Source organism: Carassius carassius, chromosome 3, assembly GCF_963082965.1.
Source record: "Carassius carassius chromosome 3, fCarCar2.1, whole genome shotgun sequence".
Classification (NCBI taxonomy): domain Eukaryota; kingdom Metazoa; phylum Chordata; class Actinopteri; order Cypriniformes; family Cyprinidae; genus Carassius; species Carassius carassius.
Window position 1 is genome coordinate 732800 of NC_081757.1, and position 14639 is coordinate 747438.

The 14639-nt window shown below is 38.0% G+C and overlaps 1 protein-coding gene across 1 annotated transcript; it reads right to left on the reverse strand.

Annotated features, from left to right (window-relative positions):
* Positions 1–8608: 8608 nt before the first annotated feature.
* Positions 8609–11984, reverse strand: LOC132113480 (macrophage mannose receptor 1-like). The gene is made up of 4 exons (XM_059521262.1): positions 11841–11984; positions 11392–11748; positions 9302–9649; positions 8609–9137 (listed from the first exon to the last, which is right to left on the reverse strand). The coding sequence occupies exons 1-4, from the start codon at positions 11875–11877 to the stop codon at positions 8773–8775; spliced, it is 1107 nt and encodes a 368-aa protein (XP_059377245.1). The 5' UTR covers positions 11878–11984; the 3' UTR covers positions 8609–8772.
* Between the last annotated feature and the right edge of the window lie 2655 nt (positions 11985–14639).

Sequence of the window (14639 nt, forward strand, 5' to 3'; positions counted from 1 at the left end):
CTGTTAAGCACCTTTTCCCACACTAACCCTGAGACCGACCCCTGGTGGAGAGTGGATCTACTGAAGGTGTACAGAGTGAACAGGGCCATGATCACTAATAGACCAGATTTTGGTTCGAGGATTGACGGAGCGGTGATTCGTATCGGGAACTTCCTTGACATTTACAGCAACGCCATGTGAGGATATTTCTTTGGGAGTCTTGGTTAATATGCAGATGAACAGAAGTTTATAACAGATTATCTTTCTGTTTGTAGATGTGCTGTAATTTCTACTCTTAAGGACGGTGCTACAGACACTTTCTCATGCGGTGGGATGGTGGGACGTTATATGATTGTTCATATTCCTGGAGATGATAAGATTCTTAGTCTTAGTGAAGTTGGCGTTTATGGGTATTTGGCAGGTAATTCATTGTTGAAGAGCACTTTTCATCAGTAAAACATTGAAACTTTGCAACATTTTTTTTTCTTTTGCATAAATTTAATTAGGAAATCTGGCAGTGGATGGAGCCACTACACAGTCATCAACATTTACCGACTGGTTTGCTGAAAAGGCCATTGACAGTAATCGAGGTCTCCAGCAGAATACATCATGCTCATCAACACTTGCTGAGACTAACCCATGGTGGAGGCTGGATCTGCGTGATGTCTACAAAATTAGTGAAGTGATCATCACTAACAGAAAAGATTGCTGTGCAGAACAAATAAACAGAGCGGAGATTCGCATCGGGAACTCTTTGGAGATCAACGGCAACAAAAATCCCATGTGAGAGCATTAAGTTTGAAAGAACCGATTAAATCAGATACCACAGTATTTTATATATTCTTTCTCTCTCTCTCTAGATGTGCTTTTATTCCTGCTATTCCAGCAGGTGAGTCCTACAGCTACTCGTGCGGTGGGATGGAGGGACGTTACGTGAACCTAATCATTCCTGGAGACATGAAGACACTCACTCTGTGTGAGGTGGAGGTCTATGGAGGTTTGACAATGTCACATGTTTTTGTCAACAAAACAATGAGGAGCATTAATATGTTTTTAATGAGCAAGCAACCTCTACTAATTCATATTATATGTATATTTGTTTAGTTCTTGTTTTTTTAACAAGATCATTTGTAAAGATGCAGTTTAACTCCAGAGTTGATTTAGCGGACCCTACGGTGAGAGAAAATGTTCTTAAACAGGTAAGAGAAAGAAAAACATTCAACTGACATGATTACTGTTATTAATTAGCAACATCTGGGTTCTCTCTTATGAAAAACAGACCTCATAGCCCTGAAGTTGAGATGCAATTGAAATTCAATGAAAACCTTAAATGGCTTTATGGACTTTTTAGGTTTGTTGTGCATTTGGAGATGTACATGAAACCTTCGTCCCGACTTTTCAGTGAACAAAAATCAATGCTATTTCATAAAATTCACCACATAATTATTAATAAGTTGATATTGCTCCAGAACTGCTTCTTGAGAAATATAATGACTGAAACATGAAGGTTTGAGTGTGTTGTTACATTGTTATTTTCAGTTGGGATCTGCTCTGGCTGATAGAGGATTGACAAACGTGACTCTACGTTGGTCTCAGACCCCTAAACAGGTGATCCAGAAGGTGAACGCTGGTAAAAGTGAGTCTGTTCTCAAAACTCTAAAATAAGGCATCAAATAAGCTGCATAAAATGATTATATATTTGATATGAGATGTAATCAGCAAATATTTTATTTGCAGGTCACTGTGGCAGTGGACAATAACATACTGGAAATCAAAACTTTCTTTATTTCACCAAATGTGCTTTTTTTAGAGATTCTAGATGCATTGCCTGAAATTTCTTTATAAGTATGCTTAACAATTAAAATATTATTACATTCATTTCTGCTTAGTTTCCTGTTGGTGATCATTCACATATTTAAGAATTATAATGCATCTTGTGTAACTGTGTATTGTAAACAAATAGAGATGGATGGTAATAAATGTAATTCAAATAATTATAGATATAATGTAGAGCCAGTACAATGTACAAGCTAGCATTTAAAACTCTATTCTTCTCCATTGAACTCTTAATCTACATCTACTAAAATAAATATCAGATTGTTATTACAGGGAATAACGAAGATCTACATCTTGACTATAGCTAATCAGAATGACTGACTCCCAGTTGTGACATAGATACATTATGCAGTTGATATATTTTATCAGCTTGCTTTTGTTTTATTTATTATTGTTGTATTTTTTATTGTATTTCTTTGCCAGTTTTAATTCCTGTCTTGTAGCAGCACAACAAAAATAGCAAAGAAAACTGGTAATGTTCCAGTTATTAAAAATAAATAAAACTGAATTGTAACCATTGTTGTGTTTTGCAAGGTGTTTTTGAAGTCTGTGTGTGACTTAAGCATGGTTAATTTCAAGATATTGAAAGGACGTATAGCTAAGTATAGTGTCCCATACTCTGAATTATGCCTTGCTTAAGGGTCTCTATAGTCGTGGTATTGAAGGTGGAAGAGAGTGCTGGTCATTCACTCCACCCACCTATGTACAGTGGTACCAAGACATTTGGTTACAAGTCCTTTAGGCCATGACTGCCTCTATTTATTACTTCTTTTCCCTTGTAACCAAATACCTGTGAGGTTCAGACTAAACATTTTATAAAAAAATAAACATACATTTATGAAGTCAGTTTATGTGATGTTACCTCAAATTTATCAGTTATATACATTCAGGATGACTTTGGGAAATGAGTGAATTACTCAGGCTTAAACTTTAGTCTACGATTAAGCTTAAGCCTTGTCTGTGAAACCGGGTAAATGTAAAGTTAACTAAAAATTGTTTGTTAGAACAACTTGAATTTAATAGTGTGGTTAAAGCTGAATACAAAGGAAAAATGAAAATAATGAGTAAAAAAACGCAATTCTATAGATGTAACCTAGATTTGGGAAAATAAAGCATGAATGGCAACCAATTCAGTCAAAATTATGGATGAGGTTTATTTAGCGCAGTCTTATGATTTGAAATGATCTGTCGCAGTGTTTTGAATGGAACTGTCTTATAACTTAGACCACAGTAGGCTCGTTAGAAAAAAAGGTGGATAGGAAAATAAGTGTGTAAGGTGTAATGGGTATATAAGAAGTTATCATAAACACATTTGTTTTGCTTAAATTAGGTTTATAGATAAACCTATATAATACTAATCGTTTTTTAAAAAGAAATGTTTGTTGAGAACTTGAAAATGTACTGACAGTGTCGTGGCTTCTGCAGGTAATATGAGAAATTATTCTTGAAATCTTCAGGTTTCAATGCCAGAAGGTAGACTTTATTATCAGAGACAACAGAGCTGAGACTCTCTGCAGAGAATCTGCTTTCAGGAAATGGACAAGAGGTCTCCATTTACATTTAGGAAGAGGCCCCATATATATATATATATATATATATTTTTTGTCTAATGTCAAAACAGTATGTGCAATTGCAGCATAAAATGTATGTCTGCACATTCCATTCTAATACAGGCCTCTACACACACAGGCAAATACATTATTATAATAGTAGAATAACTTGATACATAAATGGCTATATTCGCATTGATTATTCTTGATTAATTCACATCTTGATCAATTAAAATCTTCTACAACAGTCAGTGTTACTGAATGACTGAGCTCCAACATAATCAATAATAATGAGGCTTTGATTTGTATTTGTACTTGTAGTTTGAGTGCATCATCTGCCGGAATGAACTTCAATTTCCGAAAACGGGGATCAAGTGCAGCAGCAATGAGAGACACATTTTTCCCATCCTCTCAAAATACAAACACCTCCTGCCACCTTGACAATATCTCCTCTTCTCAAAAAGGTCATGGCAGCAGAATCAAATGATTTATTTCGGGTGGATTTCAGGAGACCATCCTGTATCAGTTTATGTTCAACTGTGCCCATCTGTTTTTGTTTTAGCTTCAGCTTAGTGGTAGCTGGCTCACTTTTCTTTATGTGTTTTACGAGGCACCGTGTAGCTGAGAGTGCTTTGTTAATCACAGGGTTGTCCATTGCATGGTTGACTACCAGTTGAAGTGTATGCCCAGCACACCGATGGGATACTACCCCACATTTCTTTTCCAAGATTCTGAGGGCTGCCACAATGTTACGTGGATTGTCATGGACAATAGCAAGGATATTCTCAAACGAAATGTCAAATTTTTCTGCCACATTCTCCAACCAGGAGGCAATGTTTTCTGCTGTGTGGCGTTCTTCAACTGGAATTGTGGTAAAAAATTGAAGGAGACAAGATCCCAACTGTCATCAATAAAATGACAAGTTACCCCTAAGTAGGCTTCTGTGACCAGACTTGTCCAGGCATCAGTGCTAAGGGAGATTTTGGATGTGGCCATTTTAAGTTTATTTTTAAGTTTCTCCACTGAAGTTTCGTACTTGTTCTCCATCATAGTAGTGAAATGGCGCCTACAGGGCAGAGTGTAACCTGATTTAAAGGTGGTCAGCATTTCTTTGAATCTTTCGCCCTCAACCACAGAAATCGGCCTCATGTCTTTAACAATCATTGATAAGACGCTCTCAGCAAGTATGTCAGCCTCCTGGGGGGTGCAGGGTGTTGTATTTTTCTTGTGAAAGTAATTTTCCACACTATTCCCTGAAAACATAAAGTACACAAACATTAAAATAAATATAATAATAAACCAACAATAATGAAACACAATATACGATTTTTTTATATATCCAGCTCAGCCTACAGGCTATGCCCATTGATTAAATATCAACAAGTAGGCTAATCAAATCCAATGTGTGTAGCATACAGATTTCAGATTAATATATTCATTTTCCTTAAAGTTTGAATTAACAGAACAACTTAAACACTTTGCAGTTTGAATGATGTCATGTGACTCCTGTATAAACAAAATGACGGAGTATGTTTTTGTTTCCACTGTTCGATCGCGCCTCACACACGCACACAAATATCATCAAACACTCTGTGACTTTTTTAGCTCGCGCCCGCGACTCTCTTTCTTTCTCTCTCTCTCTCACACACACACACACACACACACACACACACACACACACACACACACACACACACACATACACACACAGTTAATTAGTAATTAATTACACAGAAAACATACACTGTAGCCTAAAACCTTAGGTTTCAACAACGTATTATAGCCTACTCCAACATCGAGTGCAAAGTGGGGAGTTGAAGAAAAATTTACGGTATTCTGTCATCTGCAGCTGCTCCCGGGTGGCGCCTCTTCAGGTGCTGATGCATTGCCGTGGTGCTGGAATGGAAGGCCATCTCCATTTTGCAAAGACAACATATCACGGAATTGTTTCCTTTTAAATTAAAGAATTCCCATACTTTAGAGGAATGAGTGTGTGTTTTGTTTTGGGTCTGATGAATCGACGTGCATATTTTGCGTCGACGTATTTCTTGTCCCAGCCCTAGTTCATATGCATACGATTTACAGGAGAGATTGAGTAAAGTTCAGCACAGCTTGTCCTGGGCCTTCGGGTTCCTCAAAACTGGAGGAAAGCAGACCATCACTATCCCTTCACTAAGTGAGAAAGTTTTTGAAGGTCATTGCAGAGTGCCACCTAAGGTGAAGTTCCAAGTATTAATTGAGGACACCACTGTTGTGAGTCTACCCAAAGGACTTCTGGTGGCCAATGTGCAAACAAAAACTGAAGGTGATAAAGTTCCTGTACGAGTAATGAATTCGAGTGAGCAGAATGAACCCAAGATGCAGAGTGGCAGTACTGTCCAAACCACAGGAGGTGTTAACTGAGAATACGCTGGAGTTTGAAGAAGAGGAAGGGGCGCTTCATGTTAGACCATGGCACATGTTCAAGCAGTGGAAGTCTCTGACAGTCCTCCATTCCAGGTGAATTATGAAAAACTGACCACAGCACAAAGAGAGGAACTAGACCAGCTGTTTGCAAAGTACGGAGGCATATTCTCCAAAACTGACAGTGACTACAGGTATACACAGGCAGTGACGTATGATTTTCACACTGGTGATGCTGCGCCAATAAAACAGAGGCACCATTGAATACTGCCACATGCTTTTCAAAATTAAAAAAAAAAACATGCAAGACCTAGTGTTGCAAGGCATTATTAGGAAAATCACTGGGCTTTCCTGGCAGTGATAGTTGTGAAGAAAGATGGTAGTGTGCACTTCTGATGTGATTATAGAAGGTTGAATCAAGTAACATGCAAAGATACATACCCGCTTCCCAGAGTGAATGAATCTCTGGACACACTGGTGAATGCTCAGTTGTTCTCCACCCTAGATCTGATGGCCGCCTACTTCCAGGAAGCTGTGAGCGAGCGTAATCATGAAAAGACAGCAGTCACTACCCCATTTGGCTGTTTGAGTGGACGCGAATGCCATTCGGACTGTGCAACGTGCCATTCACCTTCCAGCACCTTATGGGGTAGTCCTCAGGGATTTGGCTTTTGAAGTCCTCTTGATATATCTGTATGATATTGTGTTTCCAGAAACTTCAAGAGTCACTGTAAAAGACTAGAGCTTGTGTTTGACCGACTGAAACACTATGGCCTAAAACTGAAACCAACCAAATGCTTTCTCTTCAGGTCTGAGGTGAAATTCTTTGATCACGTGATTTCCTCTGAAGGAATCAATGTCGACAGTGAAAAGGTTAGGGCCTTGGATGCTTGTCCTGTCCTTAAGAGTGTGAAGGAAGTTAGACAATTGATTGCATTCATGAGTAATTACCAACAGTTCGTACCAAAGTTTGCTCAAATAGCAAAACCATTGCATGTGTTATTGGGCAACAAAGACAGAAGCAAAGCCTCTGAATTGTTCAAGTGGAGTAGCGAATGCCAGACTGCATTTGATAGATTTAAACAATGCCTGATATCACCACCTGTCCTTGCTTACCCTGACTTTGGCCTTCCATTTTTTTGTTTCTCACAAAGGATTGGAGTCACCATGGCCTTGGTATTGAGCCAAAAGCAAGGGGGAGCAGAGCATGTCATCACGTTTGCTAGCCGAGGCCTGAGAGGGTCAGAAAGGGTCAGAGAGAAATTACAAATATATTATATATGCAACAGAAAAATTCAAAGAGTACAATTGCTAAAGGATGTCTTTCCAAGAATCAGAGCTCCAATGTCACCGCTTCTTTAGAGGTTCTGGCAATGGACTATACTCAACTGTGTTCAGGAGGATATGAAAATGTGCTGGTTTTGACAGACTTGTTCACACAATTTACAGTTGCTGTCCCAACCAAAATTCAAACAGAGAATGTCTGCACTCAGGTCAGGTAAGATGTTTCAAATCACATATGGTCAAGGAACTCTGTAGAGTGTACAGTGTCAGGAAGAACCGTACAAGTCCCTACCATCCTCAAGGAAACTCTCAATGCGAGAGGTTCAACTGTACAATGCATGATATGCTGATAACATTGACACATGTGAAGAAGAAATACTGGAAATCTCACTTGCCAGAACTAGTGTTGGCATACAAAAATCACGTTCACTCATCCACTGGCTATTCTCCTTTTTATTTGATGTTCAGGAGGGATGCTCACCTCCCATTAGCTGTCCTGGGTGGAAAGGATTTGGAAGAGAGTGATGCAGACAACTTGGATGATTGAGTGAAGAGTCACCACAGCCAACTGAAAATTGCCATTGAGGTGCAGATGCAGTAAATCAAGAGATGTCGAAGAGACATAAGAGGGTGTATGACCACAAGTCTGCTGGAGTGCCTGTGAGGCCTGGTGACCGTTTGTTGTTATGCAATCACAAACATAGGGGCAGAAATAAGATTCAACACAAGTAGGAACACACACCTTACATCGTAGTAAAGCAAAAACATTCAGACATACCTGTATTCACTGTCAAACCTGAAAAGGAATTCCATCCAGAGAAGTACATAGAGATCAGCTTCGTCACTGCACATTCCTTTGTCATCATCTACTACACCACTGACTAACACTAAAAAAGGAGATAATTAAATCTGATTAAGTGTTAAAGTATATCTCAAGAGTATTACTGTTGAACTGTTGAAGGGGCATCTCACTTGAGGTACTGGGGTGGTGGGATTGTGAATTGGTATTGTTATGTTGCCTCACATATACACTTCAGGCAGTCACTGAATTAATACAAGTATTTGCAAACTTAACTGTAGCCCCACTATCTGGTCCCCTTAGTATATTATATGACACAAAGCACCGAGGTGGGGGACCAGGATCCTTTCCTCATTATGTCTTCCGAGGTAACATTAATTCCCCTACTAAGTGGGCCCTACATACAGGCCACAGAAACATTCGTTCCAGGAAGCTGAAATGAGCATTTAGCATGACAACTTATTCAAAGTATCAGACAAATGTAAAGGTGACATTTTTTACATATTATTTTTGCTTTATTATCATGTCAGAGGAAATATATAAATAGTCAATAGACAAGAATACTGGCTGTAGATAAGTTTATTTGAGCTGATGTTCGGTTTATCCTGTCTTGTGTTTATCTCATGGATTTGAGTTTCCTAAAACAAGCATATATCATGTTAGTAAATTATACAATCTAAGGAATATATATATATATATGTATATATATATATATATATATATATATATATATAGTGTTAAGGGCACACTATATTTTGATAATTAAAATACAGAAGTAAAACTGACTTTTAAAACAATCAGCATATTATCTCAGAACTTACTAAATAATGTAATCAAATATCAAGTGGCAAATAGTAAATCAGAAAAATTATGAAGTATCAGAACTGTGAATGCAAGTAAACAAAAACATTCATGTGTTCTTCACTCTTTTTTTATGCAGATGAAGTTGAGTCTGTGAGTCTCAGGAAGGCTGATCCAGCGCTGATCTCCTCCAGACTGAACTGCTCCTTTTCTCTTCTCGAGGCTGCAGTCTTCTGGTTTCATTCCGTTCCCTGGAGCCCAGTTCTGATAGCACACGATCTCTCCACTCACCCAGAGCCACATGTTCATGATGCAGTAGTTGTGTAAACCCAACCACACCTCCGCAGTAGACGCCAGTTTAACCACGTTCATCACACGATGCTGCATCTCTTCTGAATGAACCGAGACCAGATCCACATGATTCTGTCTGCAGTATCTCAGAGCTTCAGACCACGTCACATTCTCTCGGATCACAATCAGTTTATCTGGAAACCAAACCAAACACAAGCAGAAACTAGAGAGAGACTGATCTAAAACAACATGCAGAACAAACACTAGGGATGAATTTGTCATGTCAGACATGTAGAGTGAACTTTAAGAGATCTGGAGGTGATGATGGAGTGTGTGTGTTTAGTGAAGATCTACTCACCTTCATAGCACACAAAAGAAAATGGTATGCTGCAAGGGACGTCATGCCATTGTCCCTGAGTGTTAAGTTCAACAGCTGTACAGTTTTCACCACCTCCATTATTATCAGGTTGACCAGACTTCCAGTCTCTGAATGAAGAGTCACTCTGATCTGACCACTGCCATGAGTCTCTGAACAGACCGATCCAGATCCATGATCCTGATAAATGATTATCACTAATGAACTGCTGAACCTGTTGATTCTCGTTCTGGTTCCTCACACTGACCAGATCAGTTTGATTCTGTCTGCAGTAACTCTGAGCATCTCTCCAATTCATTGTCTGATTGATAAAGACGAGTCCTGTGTTTGCTTTAAGAAAAACAGATGAGAAAATATTAATGAATCAGTTTGTTCATTATTTGTATGTTGCTTTATGGTTTGGATGTGAACAGGTGAAGCGGGGGAAAGATCAGAAACACATTTTTCAAAGACTTCAGCTGCTTCTACAGAAGATAATATATTTAATATTCATAGTATATTCAAGATATACAATGGTCTGTCTAAATTCGTGATTCTGACTGTTTGGAATACGTGCATTTAAAGCAGGGCCGGCTTTGCCGACAGGCGACACAGGCGGCCGCCTGGGGCGCCATCTGCTGGACGGGGCGCAAAATTGCAGAATTAAAAAAGTCAATTAAATGTATGTACCGTATTATGAAAGCTGCGCACACGCTGTACACTTACTGTGCACTGTCCACACACTGCTTGTATTTGTCAATTTCTTTTACTAGATTTACAATCCTAAAAAACGACTGAGTCACTCTGACTGGCAGCTGTCAAACTCACGTGCGTTGCTCAGCAACCGGGAGTGGCGCGAAAACATCTGACAGCTGGTTTTAGTGCTTTAAATGATGGGGTAAAAGCCCCACTGGCGGTTGTAGGCTATAAATGATCATATATGTATAATCTTTTATGATGAAAAGAACACCCAAGCCATCGGGATCGGCTTTCCGAAAACGAAGGAAGGAGGAGGAAGAAAAACGGGCCCAAAGCATAGGTAACTTATGTAGACTATATCATCAAGCTCATAGCCTACCCGGAGGAGATAAAGACGAGGATGACCAAAAACATTTTACAGCTTAACAGTAAATAAAATGCATTATTATTATTATTATTATTATATCAATTTACCAAAAGAACTTTTTGCGGTAGGCTATGAGCTAACAGCAACAACATGCTGTGTTACAGCAGTGGTGTAACTTAGTCTACATGATATACAGGTATACACCGTATTCCCACTAGAAAAGGCCAAGGATTTCCGTATACCCACTTAAAAAATCGTGAGGATACGTAACAACTTCGTTTTGTGTCAGAACTTTCACTTTCATTCATAAATTCACCCCGTCTGTGTTTGCGAAGCGACACCGAATCGCGGAATCACTCTCGCCTTGGGCACCAAATAACCTAGAGCCGGCCCTGATTTAAAGCAATAATTAAAACACATACAAACTGATATTCAGTATCACTGAAAAAAAATGGAAGCACAGAAACTTGATGTCAACCCTGTGCCATTACTTTTATTATAAAATTGCTTCACTAGTGAATTGCTATACCTTTCATTTCTCAGCAACATGGATTTATGTTGTAATGGACTATCGTTCGTACATGGACCAGACTCAACTTTATCTACATATGAAAAAATTGAAGCCCTTACAGTTTTGTGTTGAGATACCAAAGCCACTAGTCACTGCTGTATGTAACAGAGGCCAGCTTGTAAGAGCTGTGTGGGAAAACATTAGTCCCCTGAACTCAAGAGGTACACAAGTGACTGACGCTAGGGACTGTGGTGTATATTATCCTTGCTAGTGATGTTTTAGGCTCTTTAATTGCAACATCCTTTTGTGAGAAATTACAACATTGTGTGACAGCAAAAGATCAAAGTGTGTTCAGAGAATGTCTTTTCTTCTTGCAAATATTGTCTATACAAAAATTTCAACACTGAAAGTGAAAAAATATCCACATTTTCTTCTATATTCACTATCAAATTAAAAAAGTAATAGTGTAATAATGCACTAAAATTTTACATGTGGTGTATCTATAAATGGACTCACTGTTGTTGCAGAGGAAAGGTTGGGTTGCGCTACATGCCCAATCATGCCATTGTCCGTTTAACATCACAGCACAATAATAACTGTTATCTGGTTGTCCAGGAGCCCAGTTCAGATAGAGCGTAGGTTCACCTGAAGACCACTGCCATTTATTAATACTCGCCCTCTTCAGCCCAATCAAGACAAACTGAACACTTCCATCATTCACACTCTTCTTCAGCTCGTTCGTGTCGTTCATGTTGTCAGCGGTGGCCAGATCTGTGTATTTCTCTCTGCAGTATCTCTGAGCTTCAGTCCAGGTCTTTCTCTCATTTATAAAGTGATACTGACGCTGAACACATTCAGATACGGAGCAGAGAGCTGAGAAAGAGAGACGCTGCTTTAATGCTTTTCATAACAGGATCAAACCTAATGAAACTAGAGATCATGAATAAAACCACAAACACACTCACCAATGAGAAGAAGAATGAAATACAGAGTTTGGTCCATTTCTGAGGAAGAACAAATAATAAATTTAAATATGATGTAAAAATTTACGAATCAGCTTCCATTTATTCAGATGATGTTTACATTGCAAAGTGTAATTTCTAGTTAAAGAATGAGTTATTCTTACTTTTGAGGTCGTGTGTTTCTGTCCTGAGTCTGATGTTTGGAATTATCTGAACTGCTCTCAACATTCATTCAACAGGCCACATCATTTGTGTATTACTCTAAAACGAAAGTTTGAAAAACTGTCTTCCTTGTTTATGGATGCCCACGTTTTTCTATGCATTAGTCATTTTTTCTGTCATTTGTTGAACCTGTTTTAACATTAGTTAAAATAGGAGGAAATATTGTGAAATTTATTTAAATACAGAAACATAATATATGCAATGCAATGACAAGCGCAAGAGTTTAAATGGATAGTTCAACCAAAAAAGTTCATTTTCTTGTCCATACTATGGAAGTAAATGAAGGTTTGAGAGTGTATTGTTGTGCCATCAGCCAGTCAGTGGTGAAATGAAGTGAAATGATTCAAAGAGATAATTTATCTCGATAATAATAATGAGTAAAAGATGCATAACAGACATTACAAAGATACGTGCTGTAGTATGGTGCCTTCATTTGGGTATTTCCTAATTTGAGTAAAAACCTTTTTTTTTTTTTTTTTACATGTTACTTCCTCTATATTTGTGTATTTATCCACATATCTCACTGTTGACCATCACTGATGCATTAATAATCTGGCCACATAGTAGGAAACATCCTGTGCTGATATTCCCCTCATTTGCTTTTTGATGCCAGTCAGTCAGTATCAGTAAAAAACTTTGTACAATATTTACACCACTAATGTTTGTATGATCACATTCCTTCAATAAAAATGATGCTAAATGCATTAATAACCTGTCCAAGCACCGAAGAGATGTGACGTTCATTGTAAAGCTGGGGTTGGCTGTTACATACTGTCACAAGTGACACGATTCTACCAATACACACCAAACCACACAAGGGAGAAAACATATATTTGGGTGATAAAATGATAACGAAGACAATGGTTTCTATTGCTGTTGCTCTAATGTTTTTGGTAGATTGCACTGCTTGACATACCTTTGGAAAATGCAACCACAAATATATATTGACGGTAAAACTAAGATATTATTCTAATATGACTAGGAAATAGACCTAAAAGACATAAAAGTGCCATTCTGCTGTTGGAGAGTGTTGTTATATAAACTACAGCAGTGCTCGTGCATTAAAAAATCTAACCTAAACTGCTCACTACATCATATAATAGACACAACTTGAACCATCAGTGTATGATTCAAACTCACTTCGACATGAGAAAAAGTACATATGAAAATAAGACTCAAATAATGATGTCATTTTGATCCCTTTAATTGTTTTTCCAGTTGTTCAGTTTTACACAGTGATATTAGCCACACAATTAATTTTGATTGCATTCTGTTACTCATATCATTTTATTATTATTGTTGTTAATTACATTATTTCCTTTTTTAGTGCTAACGCTAAAAAAGTTACACAAGAACTAGCACACTGATGTCTAACCCATGAGGACACTGAGATGCAAATCTACTTCACAGAAAATTCAAAAGTGTTTCATTGAGGAGAGTTAAAAAAAAGGGAAAAAAAATGTACACACATTTTCATTCACCCAACACACGCTACGAACTGATCCATTTCTTTCCCCATAAAAAAAAAGAAAGAAAAGAAAAAATGTATTTGTAAAATTTGTATTTTTGGTAAAGGTATATCAATATTCCAACAATGATCTCAACATAAACTTTCCATTGAAAATAAAGAAGAAAAACACCATGTTTCCCACTTACACAACCCATTAAAACCAACGCTCTGTCATGAACAACAGAAAACTTCACAAAAACAAACAAAAAAAATAAATTCCAATAAATGTGATTTGAGAATCTCTACGAACACTGGGCGAACTCTCCAATTAACGTTGATTAGCCTATTCCAATTTACTGTGATTTTCAGGGCAGTGTTTTGCTAAAAGAGATTGTTACAATGCATTTACAGTTGTGAGGTTTTGGTCTATGTCGTTATTGGCAAGTGTTAGCAATCGTGTAAAAAGAAAATCTTTAAAAAAAACATGCAGTGATTTCTGTATTCTTTTGTGCGCTTCATATAGATTATTCTATATGTTTAACATTTAAACATTGCAGCTATGCTAACCTGCTAATCTCAATGGCTTGCCAATTGGAAGAGCTCTTGAAGCTAATGTGTTAATAACATGGCTAAACCCTGTTGGCAGTGAAGGGGCTGGTTAATCAGCAAAGTCAATTTGACACGAGTGCATTCTTCTGAACACACTCACACGTATTCTCTTATTGTGATTTAAAGTTAAAGCACTTCACGCACGCTCAGGCATGTCCACACGTACAGTTTTACTCTGTGTACAAGTCACTATGGTTCAGCATTAGATCACACCATGGCTTTATGTACACTTCAAACCAGAGCCAAAGCTCTCAAGTTACGTTAAATCAAGGAACGGCCATTCAGAACGACAAACATCACCATGAGTCCACCTCAACGTTTCCAACCAAACACTTATTAGTGGACTAATAGGTTACAACAAAGTACTGTGGCCGTACCATGGTACAGTGATTGCATGGCAAGACTAAAGGTCTTCTACTACAGTCCTAGGTGGTTACCATATTTATGCTGTAGCCTAAAATGCTATTGTACTTCAACGTGCTTCAAAAACTACCATGGTACGTGTCCACAAATCTAAGATA